Genomic DNA, 16,847 nt, shown 5'->3' with positions numbered 1-16,847 from the left:
ACCAACGATGGACTGAAATAGACCATATTGCCATCAGTCGTCGTTGGAGAGAGTCGATAGAAGACTGTCTCTTGTTCTGGAATATACGCTTAGACTCTGACCATGCTCTGATACGGGCACGCATTTGCTTGCACCTCACTGGACACAGAAAAGGCATACCAAGAAGATCTATTAGAATTGTACTGAGTGACGAGAAAGTCGAAAGTAGATTCCAGGAACAACTGAGGTCACACTTAGGTAGTTCTGAAAACGAGGCTGACCTAGATGTTGCTTGGAAAGATATACGAACAGGTGTGGAAACAGCGCTACAAAGAACCAATGGATTTCTCCAAGGGCTGTTGCACTGGTGGATTCTCGCAAACTCATCCCGTCAGGCTCTGGATACGATGATGAGTGGAAGCAAATCAGATCTAGGTTAAGCAAAAGTCTAAGGAACGACTGTGAGCAGTGGTAAGCATCGAAGGCAAAGGAGATGGACAAGGCGGCGGCTATAGGGAACATAAGACAACTCTTCAGACTCAAAGAAGAAATTGGAACTAAAAATTCAAATGTAATTGAGACTATTTCAGAAAAAGACGACACTTTTATCTGCTCTCGACCCAGACGTTTAGAACGATGGGCGGAACACTTTAAGGAGCAGTTCAGCTGGCCTTCAGCTAGTCTACAACTACGCACAATTCCCAAACAGCCTGAATTGAACACTGAAGTAGGTCCTTCGACTCTAGCTAAAGTTCGAAAGGCTATAGTTAATCTGAAACGAAGAACAGCAGATGGTCCAGATGGATTGGCTTCAGAGGTCTTTAAGAATGGTGGTCTAATTTTAGCGATTAGGTTGACTAATATTTTTGCTAAAATCTGGGAATTGGACGTAATCCCATCTGACTGGTCGCAATCACTGACTATCGCAATATATAAGAAGGGGTCGAAATCACCCTGTAATAACCATAGAGGGATTAATTTGACTAATATAGTATCTAAAATACTAGCTTCGATAATTATCAGACGCCTAACTAAGACTCGTGAACTGCAAACACCAGAGAATCAAGCTGGCTTCAGACCTGGTGGTGATTGCATCGACCACATATGCACCATTAGTCAGGTTCTAGAACACAGGCATGCTTATCGGCGTCCGACGATGGTGGTTTTCCTTGACTTAAAAGCAGGATTTGACCCCGTAGACCGAGAGGTTCTGTGGCCGTGTCTGTCATTGAAAGGCGTACCTCAGAAGTACATAAACCTTGTGAAGACTCTTTACTCGAACACTACTAGTTGAGTCATCTGATTTCGCAACCTCAAGTGGTGTCCGCCAAGGCTGTCCACTTTCTCCATTTTTGTTCAATTTCATCATAGACATAATGTTGGAAATAACACTCTCATCGGCTGAATTTTCGGGCATTGATCTCCTACCAGGAGGTCCACTTAACGACTTACAATACGCAGATGACATAGTCCCGTTTGATGAAGACGCTGACAAAATGCAGTCTTTTGGCAGCACTAAGCAACAATGCCAGAATGTTTGGAATGCGCTTCTCTCCCTCTAAATGCAAGCTGCTGCTTCAGGACTGGTCTGCGTCAACACCTGAACTAAGGATAGGGAGTGAAGTAGTCGAACGCGTTAACAACTTCACTTACCTTGGAAGTCTGATCAGCCTTAATGGGTTGGTGTCTGACGAAATCTCAGCACGGATTCGAAAAGCTCGCTTGGCTTTTGCCAACTTGCGCCACCTATGGCGAAGGCGATATATCCGTCTATCAATAAAAGGACGAGTATACTGCGCGGCAGTCCGTTCTGTTTTACTTTACGGCTGCAAAACGTGGCCATTAAGAGTAGAAGACACTCGTAAGCTACTAGTATTTGACCACAGATGCCTTAGAAATATTGCTGGCATCTGCTGGGATCACCGGGTAAGTAATAGTGAGGTTAGACGCAGGGTATTGTGTAATGATGGTAAATCAGTTAATGAGGTTATGAATCTTCATCGGCTGAGATGGTTGGGCCACATGTTACATATGCCTGAACACCGATTACCACGGCGTGTAATGCTAACCGGTGTTGGGGAAGGTTGGAAGGAAGTTAGGGGCGGCCAAACCAAAACGTGGCATTAGTGCTTGAAGTCACTAACTTTTAGTCTGAGCCATGTTGGTAGATGCAGACTACTTGGTTGGGGTCCGCGTGACAATCGTAACCAATGGTTGGAGACTCTTGGTGACGTGGCTCAGAATCGATCACAATGGCGTAAGTGTATACACTCTTTGTCTTCTCTTAAAAATTTTTCACGTATTTCTTTCTACTAACTAATTCTTTTTTTTCTGTACTGTATCCTTACATAAAATCTTTCGTTTATATATTACACTATTGAGTTAACTGCTTCTTTGAATCCGGTGTTCATCTTGTGCTAATGAGGTGTGGCAACTTGGACCGATTCATGTATGTATTTGGTCCTACACTGTAGCTGACTGACTGACTCAATACAGAATTTTATTAAGGATGCCAAGTCAGGAAATACTATTGGATTTCTATCACTGACTTAATTTAAGTTGTTGGATAAAGTGAATTGTGTGACGCATATGTATTTAGCATCCTTTTGTACCAATATTTATGTTTTCAAATAAATAAAATAAAGTCTGATCGCCAGCTAACAGGAGGGTATATCTCGTGGGCTCCTCGTTTTGGCTAGGTGAGGTCAAGTGAGTGACCACACTAAGATCCTCTTTGTATGTTTCAGAGACACAGCATACATCAACCGTATGAGATTTTAGGGTCTTGGCTAAGATTCCTGTTGGTCGATTTGACATAGGCAGCAGTCTTGGGACAATATTTCGCGCACTAGCATCGTTGGCCATGGTGATACTTGAGGAAAAAGTCAAAAGAGGGAATTTGGAGTTGATAGTCGAATTAGGAGGAAGAATAGGAATGGAAGAGGGGAACTGATTATGAATACGGTGGTCTTGAGTTCTGTTAGAGGTATGAGGGTGGTTATCACTTCCCAGTTGCGCACACCATAGAAGGGTTCTTCTAGAGGTACCTGAAAAGGAAATTGGATTAGAGGTGGTCTTAGTGACCTGAGAGTGTTATCGCAATGCTCAAGGGACAACTGCTTGGGGCCAGTCACACATGACATTTTTGTGAGTAATTTTCGTGTTAGCCCTGTACTTGTTGGAACCTTATCCCTGGAGACGAATATCTGTGGAATAAAGCGAAGTGTGCATTTTTAGGGTCGACCCTTCCTTTGTAGGAAGGCAGCATCGCTGTTATGCTGGTTGTCTGAAGGAAATATTTTACTACCGCCACACCCCTGTACAGTTAGCAGTATGACTTCGCTCCCGGACCTTAGGTTTTCTGCTTTCAATCTTATCGTTCCTCAACCGGTCTGTCTGGCATGGTAGGATCTTGAGGATTTTGATAGAGTTTTGTTCACTGAGCTGGATGGTTTGGTCGTGGTGCTTTCATCGTTCTTCTGAAGTTTGTGCTGATGATGTCGTTCAATAGCAATTCTTGATAGAAATGCATCCTCGGACAACATGTTTAACTGTTTCCATGCTATTGGTTCCTATTACGAATTTGAATAAAGCCCGCAGAACAATTAAGTCAGAATAGTATGGACTCATATTTTGTGGTTTCTCATCGGCTGCTTACGACTATATATGTATTGAAGTGTAATATTGAGGTATGACAATGTGAAACAATTGTTATTGATGAAAAAAACTAAAATGACTAAGATTATCAATTGTATATATATATATATATATATATATATATATATATATATATATAATTGAACAGGTGTGAGGGAATAATCAAATGAAGTCTGGAGACAGAATAGGGTGGGTCGTGTGATAATTATAGTTGTGAAGAGTCTACGTAAAATTCAAATCACTTGAAAATGGTTATAGAAGATTTAGAACAATGTAATGATGATTGCTTATAACTAAAATTGAAGAGTTGCATAATAATTACGTAAGATCCGAAGAGTTTAGACTGTTACGTGGATGAAAAAACCCCGACAAATGAAAGGATGATTTTGGCATTCATAAAAACCAGTTTGACGAACACTGCATTGCAAAAGAGACACCAATAAAATAGTAATAATAGGCAAAAATAATAATTGCAGGTGATTTTAGTCAAATCTGTAAATTTAACAAAATAATAGGTTGATTACTGTCTCTTTCTGGAGGCATAGATCAGGTTTGGGTCCCTAAATTGCTATGGAAGAGTCGGCTGATAACTTGGAAGGATTGTTTTTGAATTCCATATTTAAATAACCTCACATGTGCCCACTCATATATATATATATATATATATATATATATATATATATATATATATATATATTGTTGATTATCTTTGTAACTCAAATCCTTTCCGTCATCAAGTTCTTTTGCCTCACACTATATCATAGCCCTTTGTCACACTTTAATCCATATTTGGTTGTGACTAGCTGACGAGAAACCGTGAAACAGAATAAATTCATATTATTCTGCCTCAGTTGTTGATCTGGCTTGATTTAACTGTTTTGTTTTGATCAGCATATGCTTTTTGCGTTCATTTTGTATAGTTACCGAATCAACTAATTTCTTCAGTTGAACGTCTACCGTTAACTACTGGTGGTGCACCTTTGATTATACGTGGAAAAGATTTCCATGTAATTCGTTTGGTTGTATTAAAAGAACGAGATTGTCACGATGTTTATTCAACATTGACACGGTTACTTTGTGTTGGTAAGTGTTAAGCTCAAGAATAAAACATGGATGTGAAATCGTTCATTTCTCAGATGTTATCTTTTAGTAATTAAAGTAACAGAATATGTTGCTAGAGTTAACTTGAATGATACATCCTAATTAAAATATTTATAAATTATTTATTGAAAGCTCTAGTTATTTTACTAAATAAACTCACTAAGATAGCTCTAGTTACCATTCATGAATAAACTGAACAATTCAGTCGGCTTTGATAGCCCTGGTTCTGCGAAAATCCCAATCTTCATGCCATTTGACCGACTATCTTTTAGGCATACTCTTCGTTCTTGTTGTGACTCATCTGAATGGTGCATATCTCCTTTGGTACTTAAGTCAGCTCTCTTCAATGCGTCTCCGTACTTACTACATAGTTTTGTTATATCTAGAGCTTCAGGACTCGAACGCTAGAACCCTCCAAGTCTCAAATAATAAGACAGAAGACAAGTGAAAGGAATGCTATTTCAAACAGTGTCAAATATGGTACAAAACTCCCAGGTTTTTAGTAAAAACGAAATCATCATTATGGTCATCCAATCCGCATACAGGGGTTTTGGCATTTGTCCGATAGGGAAGCTACACGTAGAGATTCTGGAATATTCTTCGAAAAGATGATTGGATAGAATATCTTAGGCTTTTCCTGAACTTCTTAGAGCTTCCTCGAGTTCACCCGCGGGGCGTACTCACGAGTTTATATACAAGTTGTGAATTAAGCAATAAAAGAATAAATGTACATCCGTGAGATATTTCTAATTTTTTCTCATTCATCAATACATGTCGACCAGTTGGTTCTAATCAAGATGCTGGTTAGCTCATTTATTCATCCAAGTTCGTTAGTGTGTTTAAATTGTAATTCAGGTACAAAGCAGATATATGTTACAAACAATATACTGACAAAATATTTTATGGATTATCAATAAGTAGTACCCAAACATATGTACGTGTGCCTTTTTAAACCTAATAATCTCGGGTGTTAAGTTGTGTCGTAGCCGCTTACATACTGAAACAATTCCTACTTAACTTGTAAGCTAACTTCCTAGTATATGATGGCGCAACATTGTTTTGTGTTTGAGTCAAATTATTTCTTATTTATTTATTTATTTGAACACAAATATTGATAGAAGGGGGCACCAGATATATATGCGCCACACAAAACAATGAGAATGGGACGAGAAAAAGAATGTAAGGTGCGTATCAGAAAAAAGGAACAATAACGACTACAGATTAGTGTATGGTAGTGAAATAATAATAATAATAATAGTGTGGGAAACGGAAAGGTACAACCAGAAGAAGTTTTTCAGTTAAGGAAGTTACAACCACTTCTTATGAAGAAAGTAAAAGAAGATTACAGCAGGATCGCCACTGGCTTCTATTCTGAGCCATATCTGATAACGTCTTTAGCCACTGTGTCGCACAATCTCTCAGACTCCAACCAGGGAGTCGTGAAGGACCAACACAAGCCAGCCCTTTGCAGGTTTCTTTCATACCACGACACCATGTCATACACTGCCCACCTCTCCGATTTTTCCAACCAGTCCCAGAGTCGGCAAATAATGCACGACGTGGAATTCTCTGGGACGACATTCGTAGACCATGTCCAAGCCACTGAAGTCGGTGTTTCAAGATGGTGACATCGATTGCATTATCATTTCTGTGCCCGAACACACGATACCGGACCTCTGCATTACTAACATGGTGTTGCTACTGGATGCCAGCAATTCTTCGGAGACAACGATGATCAAACACAGAGAGTCGTCTAACATCCTCAACTCGGAGGCCAGGTTTCACAAGCATAGAGCAAAACTGCTCTCACCGACGCGTTGTAGATCCGAACTTTTTAGTCAGACTTACATCACGAAGGAGCCAAAGATGGCCCGGATTGGCATAAGCCGCTCTGGCTTTCACTATACGTGCATTGATCTCATCACTCACGCCACCACCAGCACTTATGAAACTACCTATATACACGAACTTCTCGACTGCTTCTATCTGCTCACCATCCAGGGTGAGTGCAGGATTAGAATCCTGCCAGTCTTGTAGAAGTACTTTGCACTTCGGAGGTGCAAAGCACATACCATACCTACGGACACTGATTGCCAACTGATTAAGTGAGGATTGCATGACTTGGGCATTATCGCACAATAAGGCAATATCATTCGCGTACTGAAGGTCATTAATTCTTTCTCCAGGCAACAGATCCACACCGCCATTTGTGGTCAAACTCACGGCCACCCGGAGTAGACTGACGGGCTTGAATGAGCTGTAAGGAGCCTGAAGAAACTCCGTGCTTATAAGCGAGACCTTTTGCGAAACCGCATGCGACTTTACTCGCCATTTTCATGGCGTCATGAAGTCACAACCAATGCTCATCTATACTTTTCCGTGGAGTGGTAGCCAGCCTAGAAGCTAGCTCGGTTCGATACTTACTAGCAACAGGAGTTGCAACCAACTTGCTGACATCAATCCGTTGATGGTGGTCACTTCGTTGGCCACTGAGAAGTAAGGTAAGATTGGCGCAGACCAAGGCATGGTCAGAGTCTAGATAGGTACTCCAAAAGGAGTGGCAGTCTTGTATACAACCACGTCAGCGGTAGCTGATCGCGATGTGATCAATCTGAGTCCAGGCTAGAGATGCAGAGGAAGGATGCCATGTGGCACATCGGCGGTGACTGTGCCGGAAGTCAGTGCTAGCCAGAAATATGTTGTGGTCTATGCACAATTGCAGTAGACGATCACCGTTTGTGATCAGACTCACGGTCACCTGGTGTAGACCGATGGGCTTCGATGAGTTGTAAGGAGCCTGAAGAAACCCAGTGCTTATAGGCGGGACTGTGCACAGTTGCAGTAGACAGTCCCCGTTATCTGTCCTGCGACCAAGAAGTCCCCATCGGCCACCTAAACGACTCTATTCTGTGCCTAGACGCCCGACCTGAGCATTCAAGTCTCCGGCTGGTACTACAATATCTGTCGAACGCACTTTCTGCAGAAGAACAGATAATTGGTGGTGGAATTCATCGTTGATTGCATCCGGGCTGCAATTTGTCGAGGCATACGTGGAGATGACGAGAAGACATCGTTTCTCCCGCCGATTTCTTCTCACTTTGATGGAACTTTCTATTCTAACAGCACATAACCGACTGCTAATGGGGTCCAATCTATTAGTGCTACCTCAGCACTAGCGTTTAGTGCGACACCAACGCCAGCAAGACCAGACGAAGATGCCACAGGGTCTCCGGATAAACGCACGTAAAACAAGCTTTTCGAAGCGACAGATGAAGAGCGAATTTGTAGTACTTCACCAGAGTCTTGAATACGGGTCTCGGATAGACAGCAATCATCAATGTTAAGACTTTCTAAAGACATAGTCAGCCCTATTTGTTGTCCGACCTACATAAGTGTGCGAACGTTGAAGGCAGCCAGTTTGAATGGTGCACGTGGTTTCAGAAAAGCTGTTTTAGTATTCGTATTTGGTGGTAGCATTCAATTTTCAACGAGGCAGTGACTACAGAACGTTTAGATAGAGTCGAATTTCCACTATAGACGAGCTGCTGTCTAAGTCGAAAAGTAAGGATAGACAGAGTGGGAATAAAAGAAAGCGAATAAGTGACGTAGTAAAAATTAATGATAATAATGTGAATTGTTTGACTGTAAGTCGAGGCGAGAATAGTATTTTCAGTAAATATCGTAATTTCATTTTATTTGTGTGAGGGCTGTGATACTGTCCGAGTGGCCAGACCGAAGCAGATGGTTTTCTTTGGGGGCAATACCCCGAGCCTTTGACCTAAAGGTCTTATCTATCAGGCAGTGGAGTATCATGAGGAGCTGCAGTCCCATGGTAGCTGGTGACCAACAATCGGTTCATGCACCAGTTGTTCCCCCAGGATACTGGAGCCCATGTTCACTGTTGGTTTGGAATCAGGGTTTCCTAACTCCCCTAGGTGGACTCACCGTGTCCACGGGCCCGGTTAAAGCGACGGACATTCGCTTTCCTTCCTCTCAATTTCGTAAACATCACCCCTGGTGTGAGAAAGCAGTGAGTAGGACTTCCCTGGCAGAGGCTGTGTGCGTGCGGCCGTGTGAGAGCACTTCGAGAGGGAGGGTAGGTCGTCCCTGCTCTCGGCCATACCTGGGCTTTTGCGGGCTTAAGTCAAATTACTATACTCATAAACCAGAACATTTCTCACCATTAGTTTGACTATACTTTACTCTATCCAGCAAGGTTTGTTGATGAAGATCAGATTTCCAATGCTGGTTTAGCTAAGATCAGTTCGCTGTTTAAGTTGTGAAAATATGATCTTTATTAGAAAAGGTTTGTATTTTCCTCATTGTTGATATTTCTGTACTGACTCTAGTCATATGTCAACAATGATCAGTCAAATTCAGTTCTAAACATCGTTTAGGGGAAGCACATTGCATACTCCTGGGGTTGCCCCTAATGCCCTGGTGCAACCGAGAGTGGGGAGAGTCAGCTCTCCCTCTACAAATGCTCTCACACAGCAACGTGCATATAACCACTTCCCTCAAAGTTCAACTCTCTACCTTCTTGCGGCAGAGGTGTTGTTTACGAGATTGAGAGGACGAAAAGCGAATGCCCGGCACTTTAACCGGGTCGATGAATACAGAGGGTTCACCTAAGGGAATTGGAAAACCCTGATTCCAAATCAACAGTGAACATGGGCTTCAGGGTTCTGATGGAACAATTGGCGTATGAACCGATTGTTGGTCACCAGCTACCATGGTACTGCATCTCCTTACGCTGCTCTACTGTCTTGTGGGTCGGACCTTTAAGTCAAAGGCTCTGGGTGTGGCCCCCTGCGAAAGCCACCTGCTTCTGTCTGGGCACCCGTGCAGTATTCCAGCCCTCACACAAATCGAATGATTTGTGTGGCGCATACCTATTTGGTGCCTTCTCGTACCTTTGTTTATGTGTTGAAATGATAGTAATAATACTTCTAGGGTTAATAACAATATGTACGTTCCCACATCTTGTGAAATTTCCATTAGTCAGTCTACCTAAAATAAGATGACAGTTATTAGTATAGTTTGGTAGTCTTTTTTAACTTCTCATTATATAACTCATGATTTTCGTTTTCTTAAATGATACACTTGTAAAATCTCAATTACTTTCAATTGCGTAGGATTTGTTTTCATAATGAGGTCCCACAGGTCATTAGGATGTATGCGAAATCAATGTTCATTGTGAAATGAGTTGAATGTACAGGCAGTATTTACTTAACGCCTTTTTTATGTGTTCACAAAGCAATCTAGCTTTATGTTTCAGAAGAGAAGACCATTTAGACATTGATTTGTTTTATTCGTTCTATGGAATGTATGTGAGTATCAACGATAATTTTTTCGTACTCATTTTTTTTGCGCTTTAGCTTCTGCAGTGTGTGGGACAATAATGCGGAAGATTTTTATAGAAGCAACTATTTAAACCAAGTGGTTTTACGTAGTTTTCTGTTAAATATTCGAAATTAGGGTGTTGGCTCAATTATTAGAACATTTGACTGCTGCTAAGTTGCGCGTTCAAACGCTAGCCTACCTACTTCAGCTTTTCTCAACTGAGTAACATCACTAGCCTTTATACATTTAGACTGTGACTTGAAGCAAAGTACACAAATCTGTACCCAGCAACTGAGTATGCATTAAAATGTAAGTAGAGTAGATATGTGATAAGTGGTTTTCGTTAAACGGCTGTTTCACTCTAGTTTTGAGAATTCATGGCAACTGGGTTCACTGACGATGACTCCACGTACAAGATCCAATCCAAAACTTTCATTTCTCGCGATCGTTTGTTTATTCTTTGTGCACTGTTTTATAAATATGAACTTGTTCAGTTCTTATAATTCTTTTTATCTCTTTCGTTTCTTGGAATGGATTTTATGTAGCACATGTGTCTGCACTCCCGTGTTATCAATTTGTACCGCCGGATTGTTATTGGTCTCAAGAAGAAGGGTGGTCAACATTTTCACTTAAGTCTCAGTATGATCGATTTGGATTACCTAATTATTTTTGGAGTCTAACTAATGTTAACGAAAATTTTGAGGTTAGTTGTATAAAATTTAGGGTTAACATAGGAAATGAAACTGTATTCACAACCAAAATTGCTGTTTTACAATTATCAGAATCATTATTCTGAGTTATCTTAGTAACCAAACTTGTGATGAAACAATAAGTGATGATTGTGAGTCATACTAAATACATGAAAAAAGTACAAAACACAAGCCAACCACAAAGTGTAAAATTTGGTCACGTGAAGTGAATTTAGCTATAGGAAATTCTTATTATTTGTTGTTACTGATTTAATACAATTCTCAAATCTATTTCACTACTGACATTGTACCGCGTCATTAACTCTCATGCATTAAAATCATTGATCATCTTAAATCATTCTAACGAAAATAAACGAGATTACGAATTTTCTGTACTGCAGATGTAGGATACAAAGTTATTCATGAGTCAATGAAATCAGGGCATAAATCTCATGCTTAGTTATTCCTCATTATATCAATCAGAAAAGTATTTGGAATAGATTCTGTAATCGAATATTTCATACGTTCTGTCCAGTAAAATCGCTCAACTACCCTCTGAATAGAAAATCACATCTATTCCGCACATGTGTGTTTGTGTGGAGAGAGATGATGTCGGAATGAAAACAATACTATTATTGATTTACAGCATAATGATTGAGTCAATTAACCATCAACTTTCAGTTCATGAATTTAGATCCCATCTTTGTTTATATAGTTTTAAACGATTACACATAATATAATTAGTCCGTTATAAAACAGATTGAACTGTCAACTTGTTACTTTGCCTTGTATGTAAAGTTACCAAAATACATATGATGCTTGGGATCAGGCTGAATAAAGTAAAGGAATATAATATTCAACCGAATAAAGAAACTCCGATTGTTTTTTGATTAGACTATTGATCAACATTTGTTATCTAACCCGTAAGCTGATAAATATTTTATTTTCAAATCCCAAATTTTTGTTTAACACAACAACGCCTTTGCCTAGTACTAAAATATTATATAATATGGACTACTATTCTGAGCATTTAAATATTTAAGATTTACCTTACATTGTCCTGTTTGGGTTCGACAAAATTATCATAATCTATAATCGGTATCTTAAGTGTTACTTGTTTACCAGGTACAATTTTCTGTACGTGTTTGAGTTACATTTTGTAAAAGACTACTGTACTACTATTCAGGTGCCTTAAACTCAGGTGGATCGGTGTTTAAACTCTGCAACCTACTGGTTTAAGTGATTCTCTATATGATGTCTATCACCCTGCAGACTTAAGGTGACAGTAGCCGTTTCCTCTACAGTTCATCGTCACTGACTTGGCCTCCAACCGAAGCAGCTGTTTCTGTCAGTCCGTTATTCGCAAGCTTTTCTCTATGCCCTGCGTTGAGTCCAAAAGTCAGCAACTAGCTTCTATATTTTTCAAACAGGAGTGGTTTATATACAAACACACTGGACAGTACCACACCGTAAAGTGAAAAACAACAATGGTACATAAACAAGCCAAAAGTAGGTGTAAGTAATAGATTGGCAACAAATAAGGAGTAGTAGCTCATATAACAGTAGTTTATAGGGTAACCGAAAGCTTATGATAAACGGAATACATATACATAGTGATCTAGTTAGTTAGCAATTATACTATAACTGTAATCCATAAATTATTTCTGTAAGTTATCATTTCTCCAATCTTCGTTCCGATATACCAATACAGATATGTGATACTTATCCACCCGTATTATATGTTCCAAGTATGGTATCAAAGAATATTTTGTATGGAAGTTCACGTTTTCGCAGTCGTGGCCGATTCCCTGTCTTAACTTACTTACATCCAAATGGGAAGGTTAGTTAGTCTTGTTTGTTTGTGTGCTTCCTTTTTGTTTTAAACAATGTTTTTTGTTCGTCACAGTCATTCCCTCCTCTTCTGTCATGAGAATTTATGTCTAGTGTCGGGTCATATATTCATTGATAACCTGTAGAGTTATGTAAGCCTACATATAACCACTAATTATTGTACAAAGTACTTGGTGTAAACCAAAAATCGTTCGTTAAAGCTTATTATCCGATAAAATCAGATATTTTAAAGCCATTCATTTAAGCTGTTGAAGATAGTGGATGCTAACTTGTTAAAAATGATCAGTCCAAATAGTGCAATAGAATTTTTGATGGTGGAACTATTCCGTCCTTAAATTTGAGTTAAGTACATCTTTTTTCCCAACCGAGAGGCGGTTCTTCAAAGTTTCAAGTCTTATAGTGTATCGTAGTTGTTGTTGTAGGTGTACACGTTGCTTCTGGTGCCGCTACTTTTTTAGAGGTTCTTTAATTAAGACGGTAAAGGTTTCCAATGTTCCCCTGTTTTTAAAATTTTTCCAGATAATTTAAATACTTGACGATAGCAATAACCAAAAACTACTCAACTGAACGATTTTTTTTATAAATCTTATGGCTCCATAGCAGTCTTACTTGTGACCATTTATATGGACGTAAATAGTTTTTTAAATAGCTCTACACTGATTCGATTTCGTGTATGTGAACCTCCGTTGTCGGATCAACGAAATATATCAACCTCAAGTAATTTGTGGGCAAGGTGAATTTGTATGGTCTGTCACTATATTAATTTGTGCCTCAGAATGTGAGTACGAAAAATGTATGCACTTGTAATATGAAGTTTTGGGGTTCAAATTGTGTGGAAATTAAATAGGGTCAAATATGTTTGTTTAGATAAACAGTCCAGGTTGGATGAATCTTCGAGCCTTCTTTCCTATTGAGGGCAGAGGGATTTAGCATTATGTGAAACGCTTAGTCTGCTCGCCTCACCTTATAGTTGAAAAGCCTCTCCGAATTATTTTGGTATTTTTAATATCAGTTCGGTGATTGTTGAAAATAGCATGTACTGCTATTACTGATTTAATTTGTAAACTTTTAAATTTTACAGGATTATTAGAAAGTCTTTTTGTGTAACTTAAATGTTCCTTGACACGAGTTGAGATCTCACGGAAAAACTTATGTAGAACGCATCGGGTTCAGATATGTAGATGACACATTTGTCATTATCAAAAAGATTCTCAAAAATTTTTCCAAATACATGAACACGTTCTCAGGATATATCAAATTCATTTTCGAAAAGGAAGATGAACATAGTGAACTACTATTCTTAAACTGTCTAGTTAAAAAGAATTCTAATGGTAGTCGAAATCTAGCCATATACCAAAAACCAACCCATTCAAATCATTATGTTGATTTTAACTCTACACCCATTCAGTGCGAAAATGCCTCTAGCCCTGAATCTACATTTTATGAATGATTCACCATCTCCTTATCATATACTTACATTAATATACTTATATGGCACAATAAATAAAATTGAACGTACAATAAATTCTACCCTATCAACCAAAAGCATAAAATTTCTTTATAAAAATCTAAATCCCCGTAATTATAAAATACACTCAATTGATTAACAGATGTACACAGCTTTGAGTCATATACTTTAGTTTTGTTTAGGCCGAGCAATAATACCCGGTTATCTAAACCAAAGTATATTGGACGGATTTCGAACTTTGCATATACGAGTTAAAAATCAAGTAAGTTACTTTAATCAATCAGTTCGCCGTTCCATCAAGCTATATTCAACAGTCTGATCGTTTAGTTTTCACTTTTTTTCATGTGAATGTATACAACCGTATTTAGTCAGCTTTGTGTCGAAGTAGTCAACCGTTAGCAGGTTTTTCATCAAAATCAACCGAAGACCAAGTACTTTTAGAAGCTATACGTAATTCAAATCCCGATTCGAATATATTATATGTTGTTGATACGCGACCAGCAATTAATGCATTTACTAATCGTGCACAAGGCAAAGGTTATGAAGATACAAATGTTTATCGTAATGCTGTCATACAATTTTTTGATATTGAAAATATCCATGTTGTTCGTTCATCGTTAGAAAAATTACTAAAAGGTATGTGTACTGTTAAACACTTGTCTTGTATGTTATGTTTTTGTATGATTTAATAACATTTGTTTCACTATTGACATATGTCATCATATTAGGCTATAAACTGTTGCTGTGGTCACCGCCGATATTTCCTGTGTTGTGTCATAATGTTAGATAACTATAAGTTATCCCCTTCGTGCTGTTCCAATCTCACCAAAAAGTCACGTGATGCAAAGCTGCATTCTTCCAAGATTGCAGATACACCTTAATGAAGGATGCATATTAGTGATAGTATTAAACTTTAGTCAAAGAAAAGTTTCGGTAGGCTTGTATTTATTGTTCCTTTTGTAATTGACTGTACTATTTTGCGTTTTTCGTATTAATTGTATTCATGTTTTCAAAAAAGATTGTGTTGGCTATATATATGGGTGTTCAGTTATTTCTTGATCTGGTTAGTTAATAATGACTTCCTTCTCCCCCGACTAACCGATCGAGCTCGTGTATGGGAAGCTTTCGTATCAGTTTCAGAATCCGACACCATTTAGCATAACAATTTTACAATTTCTAATGGTGAAACGGTCTTTAGGTAAATAAAATGATTGAAAAAGTGCTTTTTTATGAACGACGATATCCAATGGTACCATAGGGCTGAGTGATAACTGTTCACAAGATCGAATTGAAGACAAGACATTTACTCATCACAGAATATATATATATATATATATATGTATATATATATATATATATATATTAGCTACATCATTACAAGTTAGTCAGAACATGAGTGATTGGATAAAATGAATGCTTTATCGGTCACTCAAGTGCAAATAGAGTGAAGACTTAATTATCAGGCTCAATTCTTGTTCAAGTTATAAAACTTTACATGAAAATCCTTGTTGCCATCTTTATGTTTTCAAACGTAAGGTTAAGACATTTTAAAACAAAAACAAAGCAAACTATTTTGAACCTCATTCACCGGTATTACATGTTTTTTTCTTTCATGAGATCACTACAACATAAGTATAAGTAATTGGAATAATTTCAACTGACAGCTTAACTCAGTAATTAAACAAAATTTCGAAAACTTAATTTTGATATCCAGATTCGTTCCATTTTGAGTGATGAAAGTGTCCGATTATTCAATTTTACTTAAACGTAGTAGTAGCTGGAAGCCCATTGATGATAATGGAAAGTAGCCGAAGTAGTAATCATCATTTAAGGTCGTTGGTTAATGAAGTGGACATTTTTCGCACTACAGATTTTGATTCATGCTGCTGCGTAGTCAAAACAAACCTTACTGAACAATCCATTCCGTTAAATTAATCAGTACAAACTATTTAGTAAAATTTTCAATGTGATTTATGAATGATTAACACTGCACGTGAATGGTAATATTTTTCCCAAATAATGATTAATTCTTCGTAGTCACAGGGATGACCTTGGTCTTCTGATCCTTCACGAACCAGTGAGATTTATGGTTCTGATGGTGATGGGCGGGATGCAGGTAGCAGCTATACTTGTTGTCGGTTGTTGGTGAATTATCAGCGCCCATTCTTTTCGATCATTTTATTAAAATCCGTTGAGTTATATCATCCACTGAACTAAAACTCGATTAATATAATACATACTCACGAATAATATCGACATCATTCCAATGTTCGAATCCCTCTTTGAGCAGGCGTGTAAAGCACCACTCTCTAACCGTCATACGTAAACTGACTTAATATCAAAGAGAACGACACATGTATTTTGGCGATACAATGAACCAGGAGATTGAAACGTTTGTGGTCTGAGCAACCAATTCATAACTCTAGCTTCAGTGACAATAAACAAGACTGCTTCCTGTCCTTTTCCTCTCTGTCCACTTACTAGAAACGGTATTCAAAGTTTTTTGACAGAGATCAAAAGAGATTAATCATTCAAATGCATTCATTTATATCCAGGTTTAGTCTCTAATTTTAATATAAAAGTTTTTTTATATCACACGATCTTCACACGAAATTCATTTGTGTTAATGTATATGAACGCAAAATCATATAGGATCAATTAATTAAAGTAAATATTTTATTATGCAGAAATTACACTGAATCAATATGAAAACCAACTGAATGTAAGTATACTTGAAACTATTACGTAATCTTTGACTC

At 38.3% G+C, this 16,847-nt stretch overlaps 1 protein-coding gene across 1 annotated transcript in view; it reads left to right on the top strand.

Moving 5' to 3' along the window:
- MTMR6 (Myotubularin- protein 6) overlaps positions 1-16,847 on the top strand; it is a 43,342-nt gene that overhangs the window by 3,859 nt on the left and 22,636 nt on the right. Inside the window, exons 3-6 of the mRNA XM_051212890.1 lie at positions 4,557-4,719; positions 10,626-10,783; positions 12,481-12,609; positions 14,457-14,724. Of these exons, the coding sequence (XP_051068814.1) occupies positions 4,557-4,719; positions 10,626-10,783; positions 12,481-12,609; positions 14,457-14,724 (718 nt within the window). The remainder of the gene's footprint in view (positions 1-4,556; positions 4,720-10,625; positions 10,784-12,480; positions 12,610-14,456; positions 14,725-16,847) is intronic.

This window comes from Schistosoma haematobium, chromosome 3 (assembly GCF_000699445.3).
Source record: "Schistosoma haematobium chromosome 3, whole genome shotgun sequence".
In the NCBI taxonomy this organism is placed as follows: domain Eukaryota; kingdom Metazoa; phylum Platyhelminthes; class Trematoda; order Strigeidida; family Schistosomatidae; genus Schistosoma; species Schistosoma haematobium.
The sequence above is the reverse complement of the archived record's forward strand: the minus strand, read 5'-3'. Positions and strand labels throughout refer to the sequence as shown.